Below are 18,820 nucleotides of genomic sequence, written 5' to 3' on the forward strand. Positions count from 1 at the left end.
CCTCTGCTGCGCTCGCAGGAAAAAGACAGTTATAGGTTCAATTTTGTCTTGAGCATGTAATTAGAATGGCAGGGTAATTGAAGCTGAGCTCATGTCATGCTGTAGGAGATGCATCGTCTGATAGTAGTGCATGTTGTTTACTCTGCTGCTTCGCTCTGTGTGTTTTCTTAATTACCAGAGAACTCATGTAATGTCCCTGGTTGCAATGTGAAGTGTGCCAAAGTATTTTAAAGGTGCCCGTATACTAGGTTTAATTTGCTCCTAGCAGAACTCTGCAAGATGACGCAAACGTCTCGCATACTTTTTAAACTTGGGGGGCAGTATTGAGTAGCTTGGATGAATAAGGTGCCCAGAGTCAACGGCCTGCTACTCAGCCATAAAAGCTAGAATATGTATATAATTAGTATATTTGGATAGAAAACACTCTGAATTTTCTAAAACTGTTTAAATGATGTCATGAGTATAACAGAACTCCTATGGCAGGTGAAAACCTGAGAAATCCAACCAGGAAGTGGGAAATCTGAGGTTTGTAGTTTTTCAACTCATTGCCATTCCGACAGTGTCTGTGGGGTCATTTTGCACTTCCCAAGGCTTCCACTAGATGTCAACAGTCTTTAGAACCTTGTTTGATGCTTCTACTGTGAAGGGGGCCCGAATGAGAGGCGATTGAGCCAGGTGTTTGGCAGATTGCCACGAGCTTGTGATGCGCGGTCATGTGAAAGTTAGCTTGCGTTCCATTGCTTTTCTACAGACAAAGGAATTCTCCGGTTGGAACATTATTGACGATTTATGATAAAAACATCCTAAAGATTGATTCTATACTTCGTTTGACATGTTTCTACGACCTGTAATATAACTTTTTGGACTTTTCGTCTGACCTTTCGGCTGGACTTGAACGCGCATTTGGATTTGTTTACCAAACGCCCTAACAAAAGGAGGTATTTGGACATATTAACTTTATTTGGAATTATGAACTTTATCGAACAAATCAAACATTTATTGTTGAACTGGGATTCCTGGGAGTGCATTCTGATGAAGATCATCAAAGGTAAGTGAATATTTATAATGCTATTTCTGACTAATGTTGACTCCACAACATGGCGGATATATCTTTGGCTGTTTTGGTCTCTGAGTGCCGAACTCAGATTATTGCATGGTATGCTTTTTCCGTAAAGTTTTTTGATATCTGACACAGCGGTTGCATTAAGGAGAAGTTCCATGTATAATAGTTGTATCGTTTATCAATGTAAATTGATGTGGCTCTCTGCAAAATCACCTCATGTTTAAGAACTACTGAACATAACCCGCCAATGTAAACTGAGATTTTTGGATATAAATATGAACTTTACCGAACAAAACATACATGTATTGTGTAACATGAATCATCTGATGATCATCAAAGGGTAGTGATTTAATTGTATCTATATTTATGCTTTTTGTGACTCCTCTCTTTGGCTGGAAAAATGGCTGTGTTTTTCTGTGACTTGGTGGTGACCTAACATAATCGTTTGTGGTGCTTTCGCTGTAAAGCCTTTTTGAACAACAGCCAGTATACACTTCCTCAAAATATTGAAAATGAATCAAAGATAAATCAAGAAATCTGTAATTAGGCCTCCTAAGTGGCACAGTGGTCTAAGGCACTGCATTGTCGTGCTTGAGGCGTCACTACAGCCCTGGGTTGAATCCAAGGCTGTGTCACAGCTGGCCATGACCGGGAGACGTGTGGTGGCGCACAATTGGCCCAGCGTCGTCTGAGTTTAGGGGAGGGTTTGGCCGGCCGGGATTTCCTCGTCCCATTATACTCTAGCGACTCCTTGTGGTGCCTGCAAGCTGACTTCAGTCGGCAGCTGGGCAGTGTTTCCGCCGACACATTCGCCTCCCCCAAGTCCATATGGGAGTTGCAGCGATGAGACAAGACTGTAACTACCACTTGGACATCACGAAATTTGGGAGAAAAAGGGGTAAAAGTGTATCTGTAATTAAATTTGGACTTTTTTAGGGGGGGGGGGGTCTTAGTTGAGCAATTTTACATCAGATGTTTGTTGCAGTATTTCTCAAGTGGGGAAAAAAGGCGCATGAAAACCAGTCTCTCGTTGAATGACAAGCATTTCATTGAAGAATCCCATCCATAGTTCCTACTCCTAGGAGTAGTACTGTTGACCAATCACCAACAAAGAGGCATAGATTTCGGCTACTGAACTTCAACTTGCCTCAAGTGAAAAAGTTGTGTGCACGAACAGCAACCCCCAAAAACTGCCGAACACTAAAATGAATAAAAACGTCACACAATTGTCATAATATATGTGTGAACTGTTTCGACTGGAAAGCAAGCATACGACAGGCTTTAGGCTCTCTTGGTCAGAACTGATTGTCAGCAGCCCAAGTCAGTGAAAGTGGGCCACAGCAGTCAGATGTGTGCATCCATTGGAAAAAGTCAATATTTGCTAATGATTTACCATGTTTGACCTTGATCTTGGCTAGAATGGCTACTGCACCGCAGGCAGCCGTAGTTCAGCTCATTGTGGTTGCCCTTCGTTGACACACTTTTTAATGCATTTAAGTATTTATCTTCTCTGGAAACTTAACTCGTTAAAGGAAATTGATGGGTTTGCCAGAAGATATTTAAAGAGTATTGTCACGTGCTAGCCAGACTTATAAAGTTTTATCGTCTTTTTTCCTGTTCCCTATTTGAAGGGAAAATCCCCTTTTTCAACACACTCCACACACACACACGCGCGCGCGCTATCATCTGAGACATACTTTACCTGAATGTTAAATACAGTGAAAGCAGGGTTACCTCAGCCAGTTTCTGTCCCGTGTCAATGCAGTAGAAGGCAGCGCCGTCAAATGAACTAACAAACTGTCTCCCCTCCCTCTCTGCAATCCAAACTTTTCCTGCTTCCCCCGCCCCAGGAAGCTCTTCTCTCCTTGCACGCAGAGCAGGGTGAAGTTCCTCTGAATAAGCCTCCATGGTTGACACAGCTGCTGGAAATTTCCTTTCAAGGAAGTATACTGCTGGCTGGGTTGGTTGCTGACCAAGGAGTGCCACTGGCGGGGACGGGCTAGGCAGGGCTGCACTGAGAGGGTCATGCTCTGGTCTGGTGGCACTTGAATGCTCATTTCTAGGTCCAGGTCACATAAACCAGCATAGCATCCAGATCTAGCTGTACAATCAGAGGCTTCACCTAATACTGTTAATGTGTCAGATCTGTCACATTGTTACAAACACTGCAGTGCTTCAAGGCTAAGTCTTCCATTGCCCTTTGTAGATAGATAATCAATTGACTGGTTTTCAAACAATGACACATTTTGCGTTGGGGGGTTAGGCTAAAACAGTAGCATCCATGCGAACTGCTCTCCGGTTTTCCCTGTCATCAGACCACTGCGGATGATCCCATCCCAGTGCAGGGAGATCCCTTCGCAGGCCCCAGCTATAGCCCAGTGTAGGGAAATCCCAATCCTCATTTCCATGGCCATAGGGATTTAAGAGGCCTGTCTGAGGCCTATTCCGCAAACAAATTCTGCAACTCAACCTCTGAGTAGCTTATCAGCTTTGATATCCCCCCCTCACCCTCTTTCCCATCCTTTCTTCATCTATCACTCCCTCTCTCTCCTCAGAAAACAAGCAGACCCAGCTCTGATGTTGAATAGACAACTTGCTTTCTGGTATCCCGCCATCCCCCTCTTTGCTCCATCCCTCCCGTTCCCTTCCTTCTCTCTATCCCTCACTCCATCCTCCCACCCAGAGAGAGATGTAGTGTTCTGGCTCCGGTCTTCTATGTGGCCATAGAGCTAAGCTTCCTTTCTCTCTGCCCATCAATGCTGCTGGATCTGAATCTGTATTGGACCAGCTTCAGACACTGAAGGCTGAATCCGCTTGGGTCTGCCATTCTGTCAGCTTATGGTTTCCCTAAAGCAAGCTGACATTTTCAAGACAGGTGTATTGCAGCCAGCCATTTTCACAAGACCGCAACACGTCCCCTCCCCACCTTCCATCATTCTCCAGCCAGCTCTTGGTGAGGGGAGTAGGCCCTAAATCCTGACTTCCGTCCTGAAGAAATATCCACGTTGTTCCTCAACAGACCAACCGCTAGAACATTTCCCGTTATTGTGAGGTCAGTGTGGCTGTAGCCCTTGCAGGACACATTTACCATGTGAAAGAGTGCGTAGAGAGAGCTTCTTTGAGGGATGGAGAGCGAAAGAGTGCTCTCCTTTGTGTGGTGTCTCTCTTGCTCTCTCCATCTCTGCCTCTTTCTCGCTCTCACTCTCTTTCCCTGCACACAAGTGTTCAGTAGCTGGTTAATTGGCAGTAGTGAGTTGTTGGAGGCTGGGCCTAACCACTTCTGAAGGTCAGGAAAAACGCAGGGCAGGGGGAGTACGGTTGGTGCACGCAGCAGCAGTGTGATGCGGTCCTGTGCCAGCCCAGCATGTGACTCCAGACCCGCCCCCTTCATCACACATCTCCCATTGTTCAGCCGCTCTCATTGCCCCCGTCCCCATGCCAACCGTTGCTATGTATACTGTTGATGGCGTTGGGTTACCCAGACATAAGGAGGCACCTGGGATTGTTCTCTGAAAATCTGACAGACGTTGAAGGAAAATGTAGCCCATATACAAATTCCAGAGCATATTATTGAATGAGAGTACTATGGAACGAATATTTGGGAATGTTCATTGAAATATACTGTAAGTCAATTAAAATCATGGAAAAGGGTTGGATATAGTCTCAATATACAGCATGTTGGAAAGGGAGACACAAAATTAAGTTGAACTGTTATTGTGTCCAAGACAAATTCCCTAAATCTTTTGTGGTTAGACTTAGTCACTGTAACAGTATGACTTTGCCATCCCCAGGCTTCCCTCATCAGAAGAATCCCTGATTTAGATTCCTGAAATGCAGACAGGAAAATAATTTGACTGGGAGGAAAGATATTCAGCCCACCCTCCCTCCCTCGCCTTTCTCTTTCCTTCTCTCCATCGCATATTACATTTAAACACTGCACAATTTACAAGTGTAAATATTGACTATAAATCGTGCCTTCCTGTATAATACTTATGATAAAATGTTTATTCTATTCTACTGAGCCATTTACTTTGTTTGTATTATCTTTTATTTCTTGTTGCATCAAGAAGGAACCTGCAAGTAAGCATTTCATTGGATGGTGTATACCATGTGTATCCTTCACATATGACTAATAATAAAAGTTGACTTGACTTAATGCTTGTTACATCAGTTGAGGTAGCTCAAATGGTTTTATTTCCTGTTAAAATTTTCTTTAAATGTGAAACATTTGGGAGGGCATCTCGAGATTGTCATGTTGCCACTCGGTCTGGTGTGAACAAGGATTAGAAAAACAGTGTGAAATGTAATCTTTCTACCCCTCTCTTTGCCCTCCCCCTTCTCTAGGTGAATCTGGTTTGGGGAAGTCTACGCTGATCAATTCCCTCTTCCTGACAGACTTGTATTCTCCTGAATACCCTGGTCCCTCCCACAGAATCAAGAAGACTGTACAGGTAAACACCAAGATGCCCCATCTATTTGATTTATTCATGGTATATTTGAATGGGAACAGATAGAAACGCAAGGAATAAACTATGCACCATAGCTTCAACTCATTTTCAACACCCTACTTGTGTTTCTCTCTAGGAGAAAACATATTTCTGTCTCTTTTGTAGCAGATTAGTAGATAGTCTCTCCCGCCTCTAAAAGGAAATGACTGTTCTTTTCCCAAAGAAGATAAATATTTCAGCTCACTCGCCACATTAAAAAAGCTGTTTCCCCTTTCTGTTGCTTTAAGTGCAGGGTGGTAGCTAGGTAGCATGTCTCCATCCTGTCTGACTTACCCATAAGTTCCTCTTTTGGACACAAACGGCCTGCTCTTCTCTGGTAAATGATCTGATGTGCCCCAGCCAGCTCCCACCCAGCCCTTTCTGTGTTGTTTTGGGTCGTTAATGTCACAGCCCTGGCCCTCCCTCCACTTCATACCTGCTCTCTGACATGCTTCAGACTAGGCCACTCATAACCTGTTACACTCCGACAGGGTGGTATCTACTCATCACCTGGTACCACCGTTTCCCTGTCTTCTGTCTGAATAACAAGGCCTACAACCAGTTCATCTACTTAGACTAGGAGGAATGACTGACTGCAAAGAGATGGGCCTCTGTAACCATACAGAATATCAGGGGGTGGCGACTGACTCATCGACTGGGAAAACGAATGGTGTGCAAAACAAATGGCAGCAGGGAGTTTTTGCTGGAAAGATAACTAGTACATTTCATTATAACTGGAGTCATGTTCCTCCTCTCTGTTGGTGTAATAGTACGGACTACTGAGACAGAAGATGATGCTCAGGTCAGGGGAAATTAGTTGCGCTCGCTAAGAGAGTGAACGTTATTTAAAATAAGGGTTACATGGAGATAATCGGACATCTCTGAAATGGATGGCCTTCCCTTCAAGAAAATATATTTGTACCTAAACCCTCCGTGAAAGCTTTATTTTATTTTTTGAATAAAAAACAATTCAAGTGACCCTGCCTGCTCCCGAGCGGCACAGTGGTTTAAGACACTGCATCTCAGTGCAAGAGGCGTCACTACAGTACCTGGTTAGAATCCAGGCTGCGTCACATCCGACCATGATTGCGCGCTGCCCTATGGGACTCCCAGTTGGCCCAGCGTCATCGGGGTTTGGCCGGAGTAGGCAGTCATTGTGAATAGAATTTGTTCTTAACTGACTTGCCTAGTTAAATAAAGGTTAAATAAAAAATAAAACCTCTACCCCATACCCAAAATAATAATGAAAACAAAGTGGATAGCAGAGAACATGTCTACCGTTTACCATCACTTATTGGACAGACCAGAGCCTTAGACATGCTGTTTTAGAAACAGTTTTTAATTCTCTAAGTATTACATGGCAACGCAGGAATTTTGATAGATTCAGCCCTGTGCGCTATCATCGTATTTGCAGGCCTGAGAAATTGCCTTTTTAAAAACATTTCATGTAATTCTATGTCATTTGACATATTATCAGAATCTTTTTTAATACCACACACATTACTGGAATTACAGGCCAATAATGAACAAAGATGGGTCTGTCTTATTTCACACGGTAAGTTGACTGGGAACACCATTTTCATTTACTGCAAGGACCTGGGGAATAGTTACAGGGGAGAGGAGTGGGGATGAATGAGCCAATTGTAAACTGGGGATAATTAGGTGGCAATGATGGTATGAAGGCCAGATTGGGAATTTAGCCAGGACAATGGGGTTAACACCCCTACTCTTACGACAAGTGCCATGGGATCTTTAGTGACCACAGAGAGTCAGGACACCTGTTTAACGTCCCATCCGAAAGACGGCACCCTACACAGGGCAATGTCCCCAATCACGGCCTTGGGGCATTGGGATATTTTGTTTTAGACCAGAGGAAAGGGTGCCTCCTACTGCCCCCCCCCCCCCCCCCCCCCCCAACACCACTTCCAGCAGAATCTGGTCTCCCATCAAGGGACTGACCATATTTCTCCAATGCCAAATTAGTGTGCCTTGTTTGCAACGAAACTATCCCTGTTTGCAAATAATTAAATCTGAGATGTCATTAGGAATCTGACTGAGCATGATACTTTCAAAAGTTAGGCCTACCTTTCCACCCCAGACAAAGTAAGCCTACCAATGCAGAAAAAATGTAAGATTTAACTGCTGGCTACTATTCTTCTGTGGTTTAACCCAACGAGACATGGTCCCAAGTGTTTCTCTTAAAGCTGTCTGGGTTTAAACACCTTCTAATGTACAGAAAGTGAATTGCTTAGTCTATTGATAGTGACCGTTAACTTCCCAAGCAAAGTCTATTTTTATTAGGTTGTAGCTCAGCCTCAATGTCAAAGAAACCAAACAATTGTATATATACAGTTGAAGTCGGAAGTTTACATACACTTAGGTTGGAATCCTTAACTCGTTTTTCAAACACTCCACAAATTTCTTGTTAACAAACTATAGTGTTGGCAAGTCGGTTAGCACATCTACTTTGTGCATGACACAAGTCATTTTTTAAACAAGGGATCTGGGAAATCAGTTTACAACCAACCAGACCACACACACACACACTCATAATGTAATTTTTCATTGAAGCAGTGAAATGGTTGAGAGATTTAATATTTTTGTGTAGGATTATGGATTCACCTACACTGGTCCAAACCAGGGTTTTTCTACTGTTATAGTGGTAGTGGTATTGACAGTGGGATATGAATGGTGTTAGTGATTTTATAGATAGTCCCTCCTACTCTATTTGCCCACACGTTGAGAAATACTTGTCATCTCCCGTCCAGTTTTATCACTGACACTGCCATGTTTCTGTATATGGAATATTCAAACGTCTGTGAAAGAAGTGTCTGTATAACATAGTTGATTTGCAACATGTCTACACCACTGCAGACACACCTATTTGTAAATGTTTTGCTGAGAGAGCTGGCTATCTGTTTTAATGAGCCTAATGTATAGTTAAGAGGATTCCCAAAAATGTCCCATCCTTTTGGTTTATTCTATTCGTCTTGCTGCTGCCTGAATGAGTTCCCTAACACACACATACAAGCTCTGTCTGTCATTGGATCTCATTTAATGTCAAGTATGGCCTCCAGGCCAATTCCTGGTGTTGAAAGCCATAAACAGCCTGCAGTGTGTGTGTGTGAACGCCATTGGATTGGCTATGCACTTGCATCACAGCACAGAGGGGCGCTCCAAACAGACTTTCCTGTGATGATTGAACGGGTGACTCGCCCCCAGGCTAAGGTAGGTGAGGATGCATGTGTTAAGTGCTGTAGTGATGGTCATGTCATTGGGCTGGTCCTGGTGTGCCTGTAGAGGGCCCAAAGTTAGTAAAGTGGTTGAGTCGTGCCAGGTTTTAGGGCCTGCCAGGATTATGTACTGTACTTCTGCAAGCCTGTTGCTTCATAGCTGTGCAATCCTCAGTCTGCTGGTGAGTCACTTTGAGTATTTTGTTAGGATCCCCATTAGCTGCCGCTAACGAAGCCGTTATCCTCCTGCGGTCAACACAAAACATGAAATAATACTGAACATTATAGACGATGACAACTCATGGACAGGTTAGAGTGTTGGGCCAGTAACCTCAAGGTTGCTGGATCGAATCCCCAAGCTGACAAGGTACAAATCTGTCGTTCTGCCCCTGAGCAAGGCAGTTCCCCGGTCGCAAGGCAGCCCCCCGCACCTCTCTGATTCAGAGGGGTTGGGTTAAATGCAGAAGACACATTTTCAGTTGAATGCATTGTTGTACAACTGACTAGGTATCCCCCTTTCCCTAAATTGAAAACAATACACACTTTCATACACTTAAGTCTCAACAGTCCATGCTTAGTAACATTACACAAAAGCCGGCACATAGATACTATTTTGTTAATCTTAAGATGATAAATACCACCCAGTGGGTCATAGTGGTTCTCTTGTGGTAATCTTAAAAAAACTTCTTAAAAAGTTCTTAAAAAAAAAAAAAGTCACACCAGGTTGGAGCCGTTTACCCAATCCCATATGTACTGTATGTTGCCTCAGCAACCGTGAAGGCCTTGACTTTACATAAAATTTGAGTCACCTCCAGATATAGTTGGTTAAAGTATAAGTTAGTGGTGCTGAACAGAGTTACACTGAGGTGGAGCCATTCACAAAATGAACACAGTCCCATACATCAGTTTCCTCCAGCTAAAGCCTAGCTAATGTCATGTGGAGAAAAAGACATGGAGAGACCTAAATCTGTTCCTATCTCGCCACTGTTTCTCTTACAGCCTGTTTGAGTTCACAGTGCCAATGCACATCTTATCTTTAACCCAAACACCAGATGTTCTTGGGAGGAAGAGGAGTGGATAGATATTTTTTTTTAATAGTTTTTTGGTCAGTAAGGAGAGGCGTTGTCTTGTGAGGTGCTGGTTTATTTGTTTTCTGAAAGCAAATGTTGCTGTTTGCTTGAGGGATTTGAGAAGGCAGGTAGTTTCATTCAATCATGCCTCTATATAATACTTTGCATCACATTGACTTAGTTTTATATTTTGGGACTGTGAAGAAACTTGTTGCATGCCTTATGTTAGCTGATTGAATAGACAATTTGGAATTTGTAACATAAGAAGTGATGCAGTCAATCTCTCCTCTGCCCTGGGTAGACTACCCAGGTTGTTTGTGTATTTGTTTGTTGGGGCAGCACTGGCAGTAAAAGTCCCAGTCGTTACTAAGGGTTGTGGATTTGAAGGTTGAGGGAGGAACTGAGGGAGACTGACAAGGAGAGAGCGGGAGAAAAAGAAGGGAGTGGGAGGATCTGATCTGAGTGTCACTACTACCACTACTTGCCGCCATGCCAGTTGAAGAAGAGGAAGTAGTCATAGTACTAACAAGAAGTAGTACTGAAGGTGCCAGACTTGTGGTTTACTGTCTTATGATGACATCATCACCTGATCAATGGTTAGCCATTTAGTTGGACCTGCTTCCTCTCCTGGGCCTTCAGCATCAGGTTACAGTAGGTGTGCAGCAGGACTGCTATCTCGTTTTCAGACTTCACAGAAATATCCCTCCAAGAACGATGCCCACATTGTATTGTACCTCCCTTTTGAAGTTGCATGAAAGTGATCCCGTTTCTATGATTCACTGCCAATAGAAACAGCCTCTGCCTGGGTGTGTGGTATTCCATGTAGCTAGCTTTCACCCACAGAAGCTCCAGCATTTCTCTTGAATTGTTCCATCTCAACACTAGTCTAAATCTCCACTAAGCCCAGACATCAGTCTGCTCTGTTTTCACCCAGCACCCACCAATGTGTTTACCTGCGCATTACACACCCTTAAGCACTTATTAAAGTGTATCTGAGATTGAGATTAGAGTGTATCTGAGATTGAGATTAGAGTGTATCTGTGTTTTCTCTGCTTCCTTTGGCTCCAATAGTGAGCATTATGCCAGAGGTTTGGTGATAAACTTGGCAGGGTCAGGATCCAAGGAGGAAAGAGTAATTAGTGGGAACTCTATGCTTGTTTATCCTAGAGGAGGAGGAGGGATGAATGACTAGAGCCTGATAAGGGTTATGTTATGGTATATTATGTTATTGGAGGGATGGCACTAGCCTGGTCCCAGATGTATTTGTCCTGTTCAGCCAACTCCAGTGCTCATTGCCACTGACCAAAGGAGTTGGCTGATTAAATCTGGACCTGGCTAGGGTAGGCGTCTGTCGGTTAGTTAAGAACAGATGGAGAGGGTATGGGACGAGGCTAGTGCTTAGTGTGCTTAGTCTGTCAGCCCAATGTCCTTGTGAAACACAGCTGAGCAAACCAACTGTAGTGGAGAGGAGTGTGGCGAAACGGTCAGTGTTGTTCCTCTTCCCTGTCAGTGAGGTCATTGTGGTTAGACACACACACACACACACACACACACACACACACACACACACAAGATCCCTCTCCTCCTACCGTTACACTGTTTAGTACCATTTAACTCATGCCAAACAGGGAGTGGTCCATATCAGTTTTTGTTCATTCAATGTCTCACACTAGCTCTTGCCATTCATGACACTGTAAATGGTGCAGTCGGTTGAATGGCATGAATGAAACCATTTAATAATAATAATAATAATAATTTATGCCACTGTCAATCATCTTTGCTGTGATGGAGCCTGAGAAGATACAGTTGAAGTCGGAAGTTTACATACACTTAGGTTGGCATCATTAAAACTCGTTTTACAACCACTCCACAAATTTCTTGTTAACAAACCAATAGTTTTGGCAAGTTGGTTAGGACATCTACTTTTTGCATGACACAAGTCATTTTTCCAACAACTGTTTAGAGACAGATTATTTAACTTATAATTCACTGTATCAAAATTCCAGTGGGTCAGAAGTTTACATACACTAAGTTGACTGTGCCTTTAAACAGCTTGGAAAATTCCAGAAAATTATGTCATGACTTTAGAAGCTTCTGATAGGCTAATTGACATCATTTGAGTCATACCTGCGGATGTATTTCAAGGCCTAACTTCAAACCCAGTGCCTCTTTGCTTGACATCATAGGAAAAGCCAAGACCTGAGAGAATTTTTTTGTAGACCTCCACAAGTCTGGTTCATCCTTGGGAACAATTTCCAAACGCCTGGAGGTACCACATTCATCTGTACAAACAATAGTACGCATGTATAAACACCATGGCACCACGCAGCCGTCATACCGCTCAGGAAGGAGACGTGTTCTGTCTCCTAGAGATGAATGTACTTTGGTGCAAAAAGTGCAAATCAATCCCAGAACAACAGCGAAGGACCTTGTGAAGATGCTGGAGGAAACGGGTACAAAAGTATCTATATCCACAGTAAAACGAGTCCTATATCAACATAACCTGAAAGGCCGCTCAGCAAGGAGGAAGCCACTGCTCCAAAACCGCCATTAAAAAAGCCATGCTACGGTTTGCAACTGTGGAGAAATGTCCTCTGGTCTGATGAAACGAAAATAGAACAGTTTAGCCATAATGACCATCGTTATGTTTGGAGGGAAAATGGGCAGGCTTGCAAGCAGAAGAACACCATCCCAACCATGACGCACAGGGGTGGCAGCATCATGTTGTGGGGGTGCTTTGCTGCAGGAGGGACTGGCGCACCTCACAAAATAGATGGCATCATGAGGTTGGAAAATTATGTGGATATATTGAATCAACATCTCCAGACACCAAGTTAAAGCTTGGTTGCAAATGGGTCTTCCAAATGGACAATGACCCCAAGCATACCTCCAAAGTTGTGGCAAAATGGCTTAAGGACAACAAAGTCAACGTATTGGAGTGGCCATCACAAAGCCCTGGCCTCTGTCCTATAGAAAATTTGTGGGCAGAACTGAAAAGGCGTGTGCGAGCAAGGAGGCCTACAAACCTGACTGTCACACCAGCTCTGTCAGGAGGAATGGGCCATAATTCACCCAACTTATTGTGGGGAAACTTGTGAAGGCTACCTGAAATGTTTGACCCAAGTTTAACAATTTACACTCAATTAGTATTGCCTTTTATGTAAACTTCTGACCCACTGGGAATGTGATGAAATAAATAAAAGCTGAAATAAATCATTCTCTCTACTATTATTCTGACATTTCACATTCTTAAAATAAAGTGGTGATCCTAACTGACCTAAGACAGGGAATTTTTACTTGGATGAAATGTCAGGAATTGTGAAAAACTGAGTTTAAATGCATTTGGCTAAGGTGTATGTAAACTTCCAACTTCACCTATCTGTAACCAGTTGAGTTTTGGCCACAACAAGACAGCCAAGAGATGAGGGAGGGAAAGGTAGTATGACCGAGAAAGGAGAGAGGAAAAAGGGAGAAAGTCCTAGTCTGATGGTGCTTAAAGGACCAGGGTGAGGTCTATGAATAGGGGGTTAGAGGTCAAGTAAAGAGAAAGGAGTTTAATGTGCATTCTGATCAATTCCTGTAAGGGTAGGGCAGTAAAAGGCAGCACTACACACACACACACACACACACACACACACACACACACACACACACACACACACACACACACACACACACTGTGAGCTGGAATGAACAGCTGTGTTTTTACCCCCAGTGTCTGGTCTGGTGCATAGCAACCTATTATTGCCAAAAGCCCTGGTCTGCCCTTGAAAGCCTATGTAAATTACAATCCCCCACAATTTTTGTTGGTGACTGATTTTGGGCTCAAATTAGTTTATGATGAAGTTTGATCCCCACTGTGAATTATTAAAAATGTGGCTACTAATCAAGATATTTTATTAAATAGAAAACCATTCTGAATACTATGTTCTTGTAACACAGTGCTGACACAGACCAATCATGGGTCGGGAGTCTCCCGGTTGAGACACTCAGGCAGGATGAGAATGACTACATTGACCATGATCCTTATAAATTTTTGTTGTTGGTGCCATTCAGCCCCATTCAGCAATTTGGCACGCTTCAAATTCAAGTACTTCTGGCTTCATGCGACATTGGGAGTTTTCCATAGGAATACGTGAATGACGTCAGTGCTATCACCATCTACTGGTTTTAATGTATGGTTCTAGCAGGGTTAATGGATGAGGAAGGAGGTCAACGTTTCACACACAGTAAAGAATCCTCCAGGGGGTGACAGACGTGTTGTCACGCTGCCCTATTTAAAAATTTAAAAAAGCTGTGTGCATTCCAGCGCTGACGATTGAGTGACTCTCGTCAACTGACAACTCTGTAGATTTACTGCCTGGAAATAAATATAAATCGAACCGTGCAATTTTTCCCTCAGTTTTCCCTGAAGTTAAACTGTTCTGTGGCTAGAGCACACACACACACAGATCAGTTCACACATGTGACATATCATCTTTGTTTTCAAAACTTGCTTCAGAAGAGAACCCATCGGTTTTGAATAGTATGCAATTTTTCAGGGTCAAGAATGGTAGTCGAAAGTATCCATTTCCTGCTTGTGAATGTAGTCTTTTAAATCAAAGTTGGCGGTATTTTCTGTAAACTGTTGAGGATGTACGTAGATGAACTGATAAGATGATACCTGTGAAAAATAAGTGAAAGTTACACCTGCTTTTAGTGTTATTTCTTTCTGCCCAGCCAGCTAGCTGTTCTAAATGGTTTCATTATTAGTGTTGTGGCCTGTTCAAACAGCCGCATGTCTGCATCCTACATAGTGCACTACTTTTGACCAGACAGAGCTCTATGGGCCTGGTCCAAGTAGTGCACTATAAGGAATAGAATGCCATTTGGAGCACGAGTCACCCACCCAGAAAGCAGACCTACCTCGCGGCCTGGCAGGACACACCTCTTTAGGTTCAACACTGATCCCTTTCACTAGCTGACTGGAAATAGATGCTCACCCACTAAACACTTTTCTATTTTATTACCTCAGTCTCTCCTTTTTTTGTGTTATTTTTTGGGGACTTTGAATCAGTTTTTCTCTTATTCTCTCGCTCTCCCTTCTCTCTCGCCTAAATCAGTTTGATTATCACCAACCAAAACGCACTGGTTTTCTCTCTTTATTTCAGTGGTCTAGCTAAATCAGCTCTCAGGGCGTTGCTCTGTGTTAGCCGGTCAAGGGGTGGCCTACCCACAGTAGGGCTGTGTGGGGAAGAGGAAGCCTTTAGCCAGGGCCCAGCTAGTGGGCTGAGTGAGAGCAGCCATAACCCAGCCTCAGGCCCAGACCACGGGCATTCTGTGGTTCTGTCTAAGTGGAAGATGACGGCTCAGTTTGGCTGCCTGTGGTTAAACCCAAATGTGCTGCTCTTTGGAAAACCAATGGCTGCCGGCTGGGCTGGCTTTGTCAAAATGTTCCTACGTCAATGAAGCATGCCATCAAGTAAACAAAAGGCTGCTTATATCACAAAGTACATCCGGTTGTGACGATGTGTGTGAAAGCATGAGGTATAGTAGGGTTTTATGTTGTCTGTGTACAATTAATAAAACTGAGCTTGCTTTTACTGTACAGAGAGCTGCGTTTAACACACACAATGATGGCTTCCATTGCAATCTGAGCGGAACACGACATGCACTCACTCACCTGTTCCTCCTGGTTTAATCATTGAAGTGCAGCTCATCTGCTAATTACAAGGGCTGGTCTGGATCGCCTGCTGATTTTAAAGCTCTGCTCAGCTAAGAGGCCAATCTGCAAGCAGCTCTGTACACCCTGTACTGGACACTCCAGGTGGGCAGCCAAATATAACTAGAGCTCTCTCTGGGTCTGAGGTCAAAGATCTTCTAAGACTATGTTGCTGGATTCATCTTCAGTCTGCCTGGCTGGCAACCCTCCACAAGTGTCTCGCCATCTGTGATTTATATTTGTTAATGATCAATAAAATATTTACCTGGGCTTTTGTAGTTTGATGTATAGCTAACTTCTCCGAACAGACACATTCTACATTAAGATGAAAGGACTATGTCAGACTTCCTAAACAAGCCCCTGAGTCTGAGGGCTCTGAGATCTCTGAGGTGGAGATCTTGCAAACTATCACGATTAGTGCAAGTTATACACACACTGATGCAATGCATGTTTGTACAAGTCCCTATTCCGGCGTTTCCTAAACTCGGTCCTCTGGACCCCAAGGGGTGCATATATATTTTTTTCCCCTAAGCTTGATGATTAGTTTATTATTTTATCAGCTGTGTAGTGTTAGGGCAAAAAACAAAATGTGTACCCCTTGGGGTCCCGAGGACCGAGTTTGGGAAACCCCATCCTTCAAATGAACCATACATGGGGAGATATTGATGTCATGATGTTTTTAGAAGTTCACAATGATTCCGTGCTGTCTGTCTTGTAATTATTTAGTGTTTTCTACAATCTCAGGTGGAGCAGTCTAAGGTGCTGGTAAAGGAAGGAGGAGTTCAGCTTCTTCTCACCATCGTTGACACGCCAGGGTTCGGAGACGCTGTCGACAACAGTAACTGGTACGTCTGACTGACTAACCTGCCCTATATCTCTATCCGAATGTGTATATTCTACATTAAATGTAGTCACTGTTACCTGACATTGAGTAATGTCTGTGCTCTGCTCTCCTATAAAGCTGGCAGCCAGTCATTGATCACATCGACAGTAAGTTTGAGGATTACCTCAACTCAGAGTCCCGGGTCAATAGACGGCAGATGCCTGACAACAGAGTGCACTGCTGCCTCTACTTCATCACCCCCTCTGGACATGGGTAGGTACTGCAGCTGGTATGGTCTCCATTCTGAAACACAACATTGAAATTCAGTGTTGAATCACAGTTGATATTTGATGTTGATATTGATATTGTGTCGCTTCTCAAAATGTGAATAATTCTTCAAGGGTGAAGAATCCAGCATTTTCATTCTCTCATTTGAGATTGAGCATGATCCTATAGCTCTGTTCCCTAACAGAATGTTAGAATGTTCCCTAACAGGGCAGATGGGGTATTGCTCACGGGATGAAATCAGTAGTACAACTACTGTGTAGCCTAAGACTGTTTACATGTTACTAGCTGGTCATCCACACTCCTGCCCCTGGTGAGGAGTACAGCTGTCCGTTTTCAATTAGGCCTAGCTGCCCGCCCCACCCTCGACCCACGCTGAACCCCTACTAGGACTGCTGAGAGGCACACTGGGACAACGTTTATGTAATCTGTCCTCTCATGGGTTCACTTTGTTCGAGGCTGTTTCTCCTCTGTATCTTGGCTCCAGTCCGTGCTCTGCTCTGCTCAACACACAGCTGTCCCTGCTGTTACATTACATACCAACACTGGGCTGCTCTGTGCTCCCCATAAACAAAGGTTCAGTTGACAGGCCAGCGCTCTCTCCATTTGGGTGTCAGTGCCCCTCACCATCTTGGCCCAAAGTGTCTCTATCTCTGACCAAGTCCTTGTTCTGTTCTGTTCTTCATGTGCCTGGCTGGCTGGCAGCAGTCTGTAGTCATCCAAGAGGACTAGCACCGTATGGCTCCATTCACAGTTAACATCTGTCTCCTCTGTGTCCCCACGGGACTCTCATAGCACATTACCAGCACAGCTGGAACCAGGGCAGAGAGCGAAGTGTGTGTGTGTGTGCACAAACTGATCTTTCAAAATGAAGACTAAAACACAATAATTTCTCAAAAGTGTGATATTCATTCTGTTCTTTTGAGCGATCTCTCTGAACGTAAAGTTTCATCTAGCCACAGCCAGCCAAGTCAGACCGGAGACTTGTACTTGTTGGCATGCCCTTGAACTTTTTCTTGTCTGCATGCCAAGATTCAACGTTGCTTAGATGTCCCAGCATCTCCTTTCACAAACAGTCTGGAGTCTGTAACTCTGTATGAAATACCAATGTGATGGCTGTTTAAATTAGAGCTGTTTTCAGGCAGACAGAACAGAAGAATCCTGTTCTGCTCAGTGGATTTACAATGTGTTGTGGGCTGGCCAGATGTGCAGTTTCAGCAGCAATGCTGCCATGGAGCTAGAGATTCATTCTGGAAACAAGAAATGCTGTTATTTAGTCCCGAGGTGGGCCAAGCTGTGCAATCTGAGTTTTTCTCTTCTCTCTCTCCAGGTTGAAGCCTCTTGATATAGAGTTCATGAAGCGGTTACATGAAAAAGTGAACATCATCCCCCTCATCGCCAAAGCGGACACAATGACTCCTGAAGAGTGCCAACAGTTCAAGAAGCAGGTGTGTGTGTTGGCTCTGTGTACATACAGTGTTCTATGGGTGGCCTGTTTTTTTTATTTTTTTTAACACGTTTTTATCTGAATGCAGAAGTCAACAGTTTGGGTTTGTGATTAGTAGTTTATGCAAACTATTCCTGTGGGAGAGAACACATGCAATAAATAAGTGCTGCACAGTTGTTGCACAGAGTGTGTGTGTGTGCTGAGCACAGTTTCCTCATCCTGTGTATTGACTGACCCTTCTGTGTGAGGGAGAATTAATATTTGTGACTCGTTGCCCTAGATGGACAAAACGAGAGGGGAGCAAGACTCTATCGTCTCTCCTCTGTCTCTCCTCTCTGTCTCTCCTCTCTGTCTCTCCTCTCTGTCTCTCCTCTCTGTCTCTCCTCTCTGTCTCTCTCTCTCTCCTCTCTGTCTCTCCTCCTGTCTCTCCTCTCTGTCTCTCCTCTCTGTCTCTCCTCTCTGTCTCTCCGCTCTGTCTCTCCTCGCCGTCTACTCCTCGCTGTTCTCGGTCGCCCTGATCTCTCCTCTCTCTATCTCTCTCTCTCTCTCTTATCTCTCTCTCTCTTCTCCTCTCTTCTCTCGCTCTCTCGTCCTCTCGGCTCTCCTCGCTCCTCACTGTCTCTCTTCCGCGGCTCTCTCGCTCTACTCGCACTCTCTCAGCTCTCTCGCCCTACTTTCGCTCTCTCGCTCTCCGCTCCTCGCTCTCTTCGC

The 18,820-nt window shown here is 44.0% G+C and overlaps 1 protein-coding gene across 5 annotated transcripts in view; it reads left to right on the forward strand.

Annotated features, from left to right (window-relative positions):
• The window catches only part of LOC109903481 (septin-7), a 45,591-nt gene that overhangs the window by 14,675 nt on the left and 12,096 nt on the right, over positions 1 to 18,820 (forward strand). For all 5 annotated transcript variants that reach the window (XM_031788762.1, XM_031788763.1, XM_031788764.1 and 2 more), the window contains 4 exons: positions 5,408 to 5,514; positions 16,299 to 16,399; positions 16,516 to 16,650; positions 17,993 to 18,110. In XM_031788762.1, coding sequence (XP_031644622.1) covers positions 5,408 to 5,514; positions 16,299 to 16,399; positions 16,516 to 16,650; positions 17,993 to 18,110 — 461 coding nt within the window. The remainder of the gene's footprint in view (positions 1 to 5,407; positions 5,515 to 16,298; positions 16,400 to 16,515; positions 16,651 to 17,992; positions 18,111 to 18,820) is intronic.

Source organism: Oncorhynchus kisutch, linkage group LG14 (genome assembly GCF_002021735.2).
Source record: "Oncorhynchus kisutch isolate 150728-3 linkage group LG14, Okis_V2, whole genome shotgun sequence".
In the NCBI taxonomy this organism is placed as follows: Eukaryota; Metazoa; Chordata; class Actinopteri; order Salmoniformes; family Salmonidae; genus Oncorhynchus; species Oncorhynchus kisutch.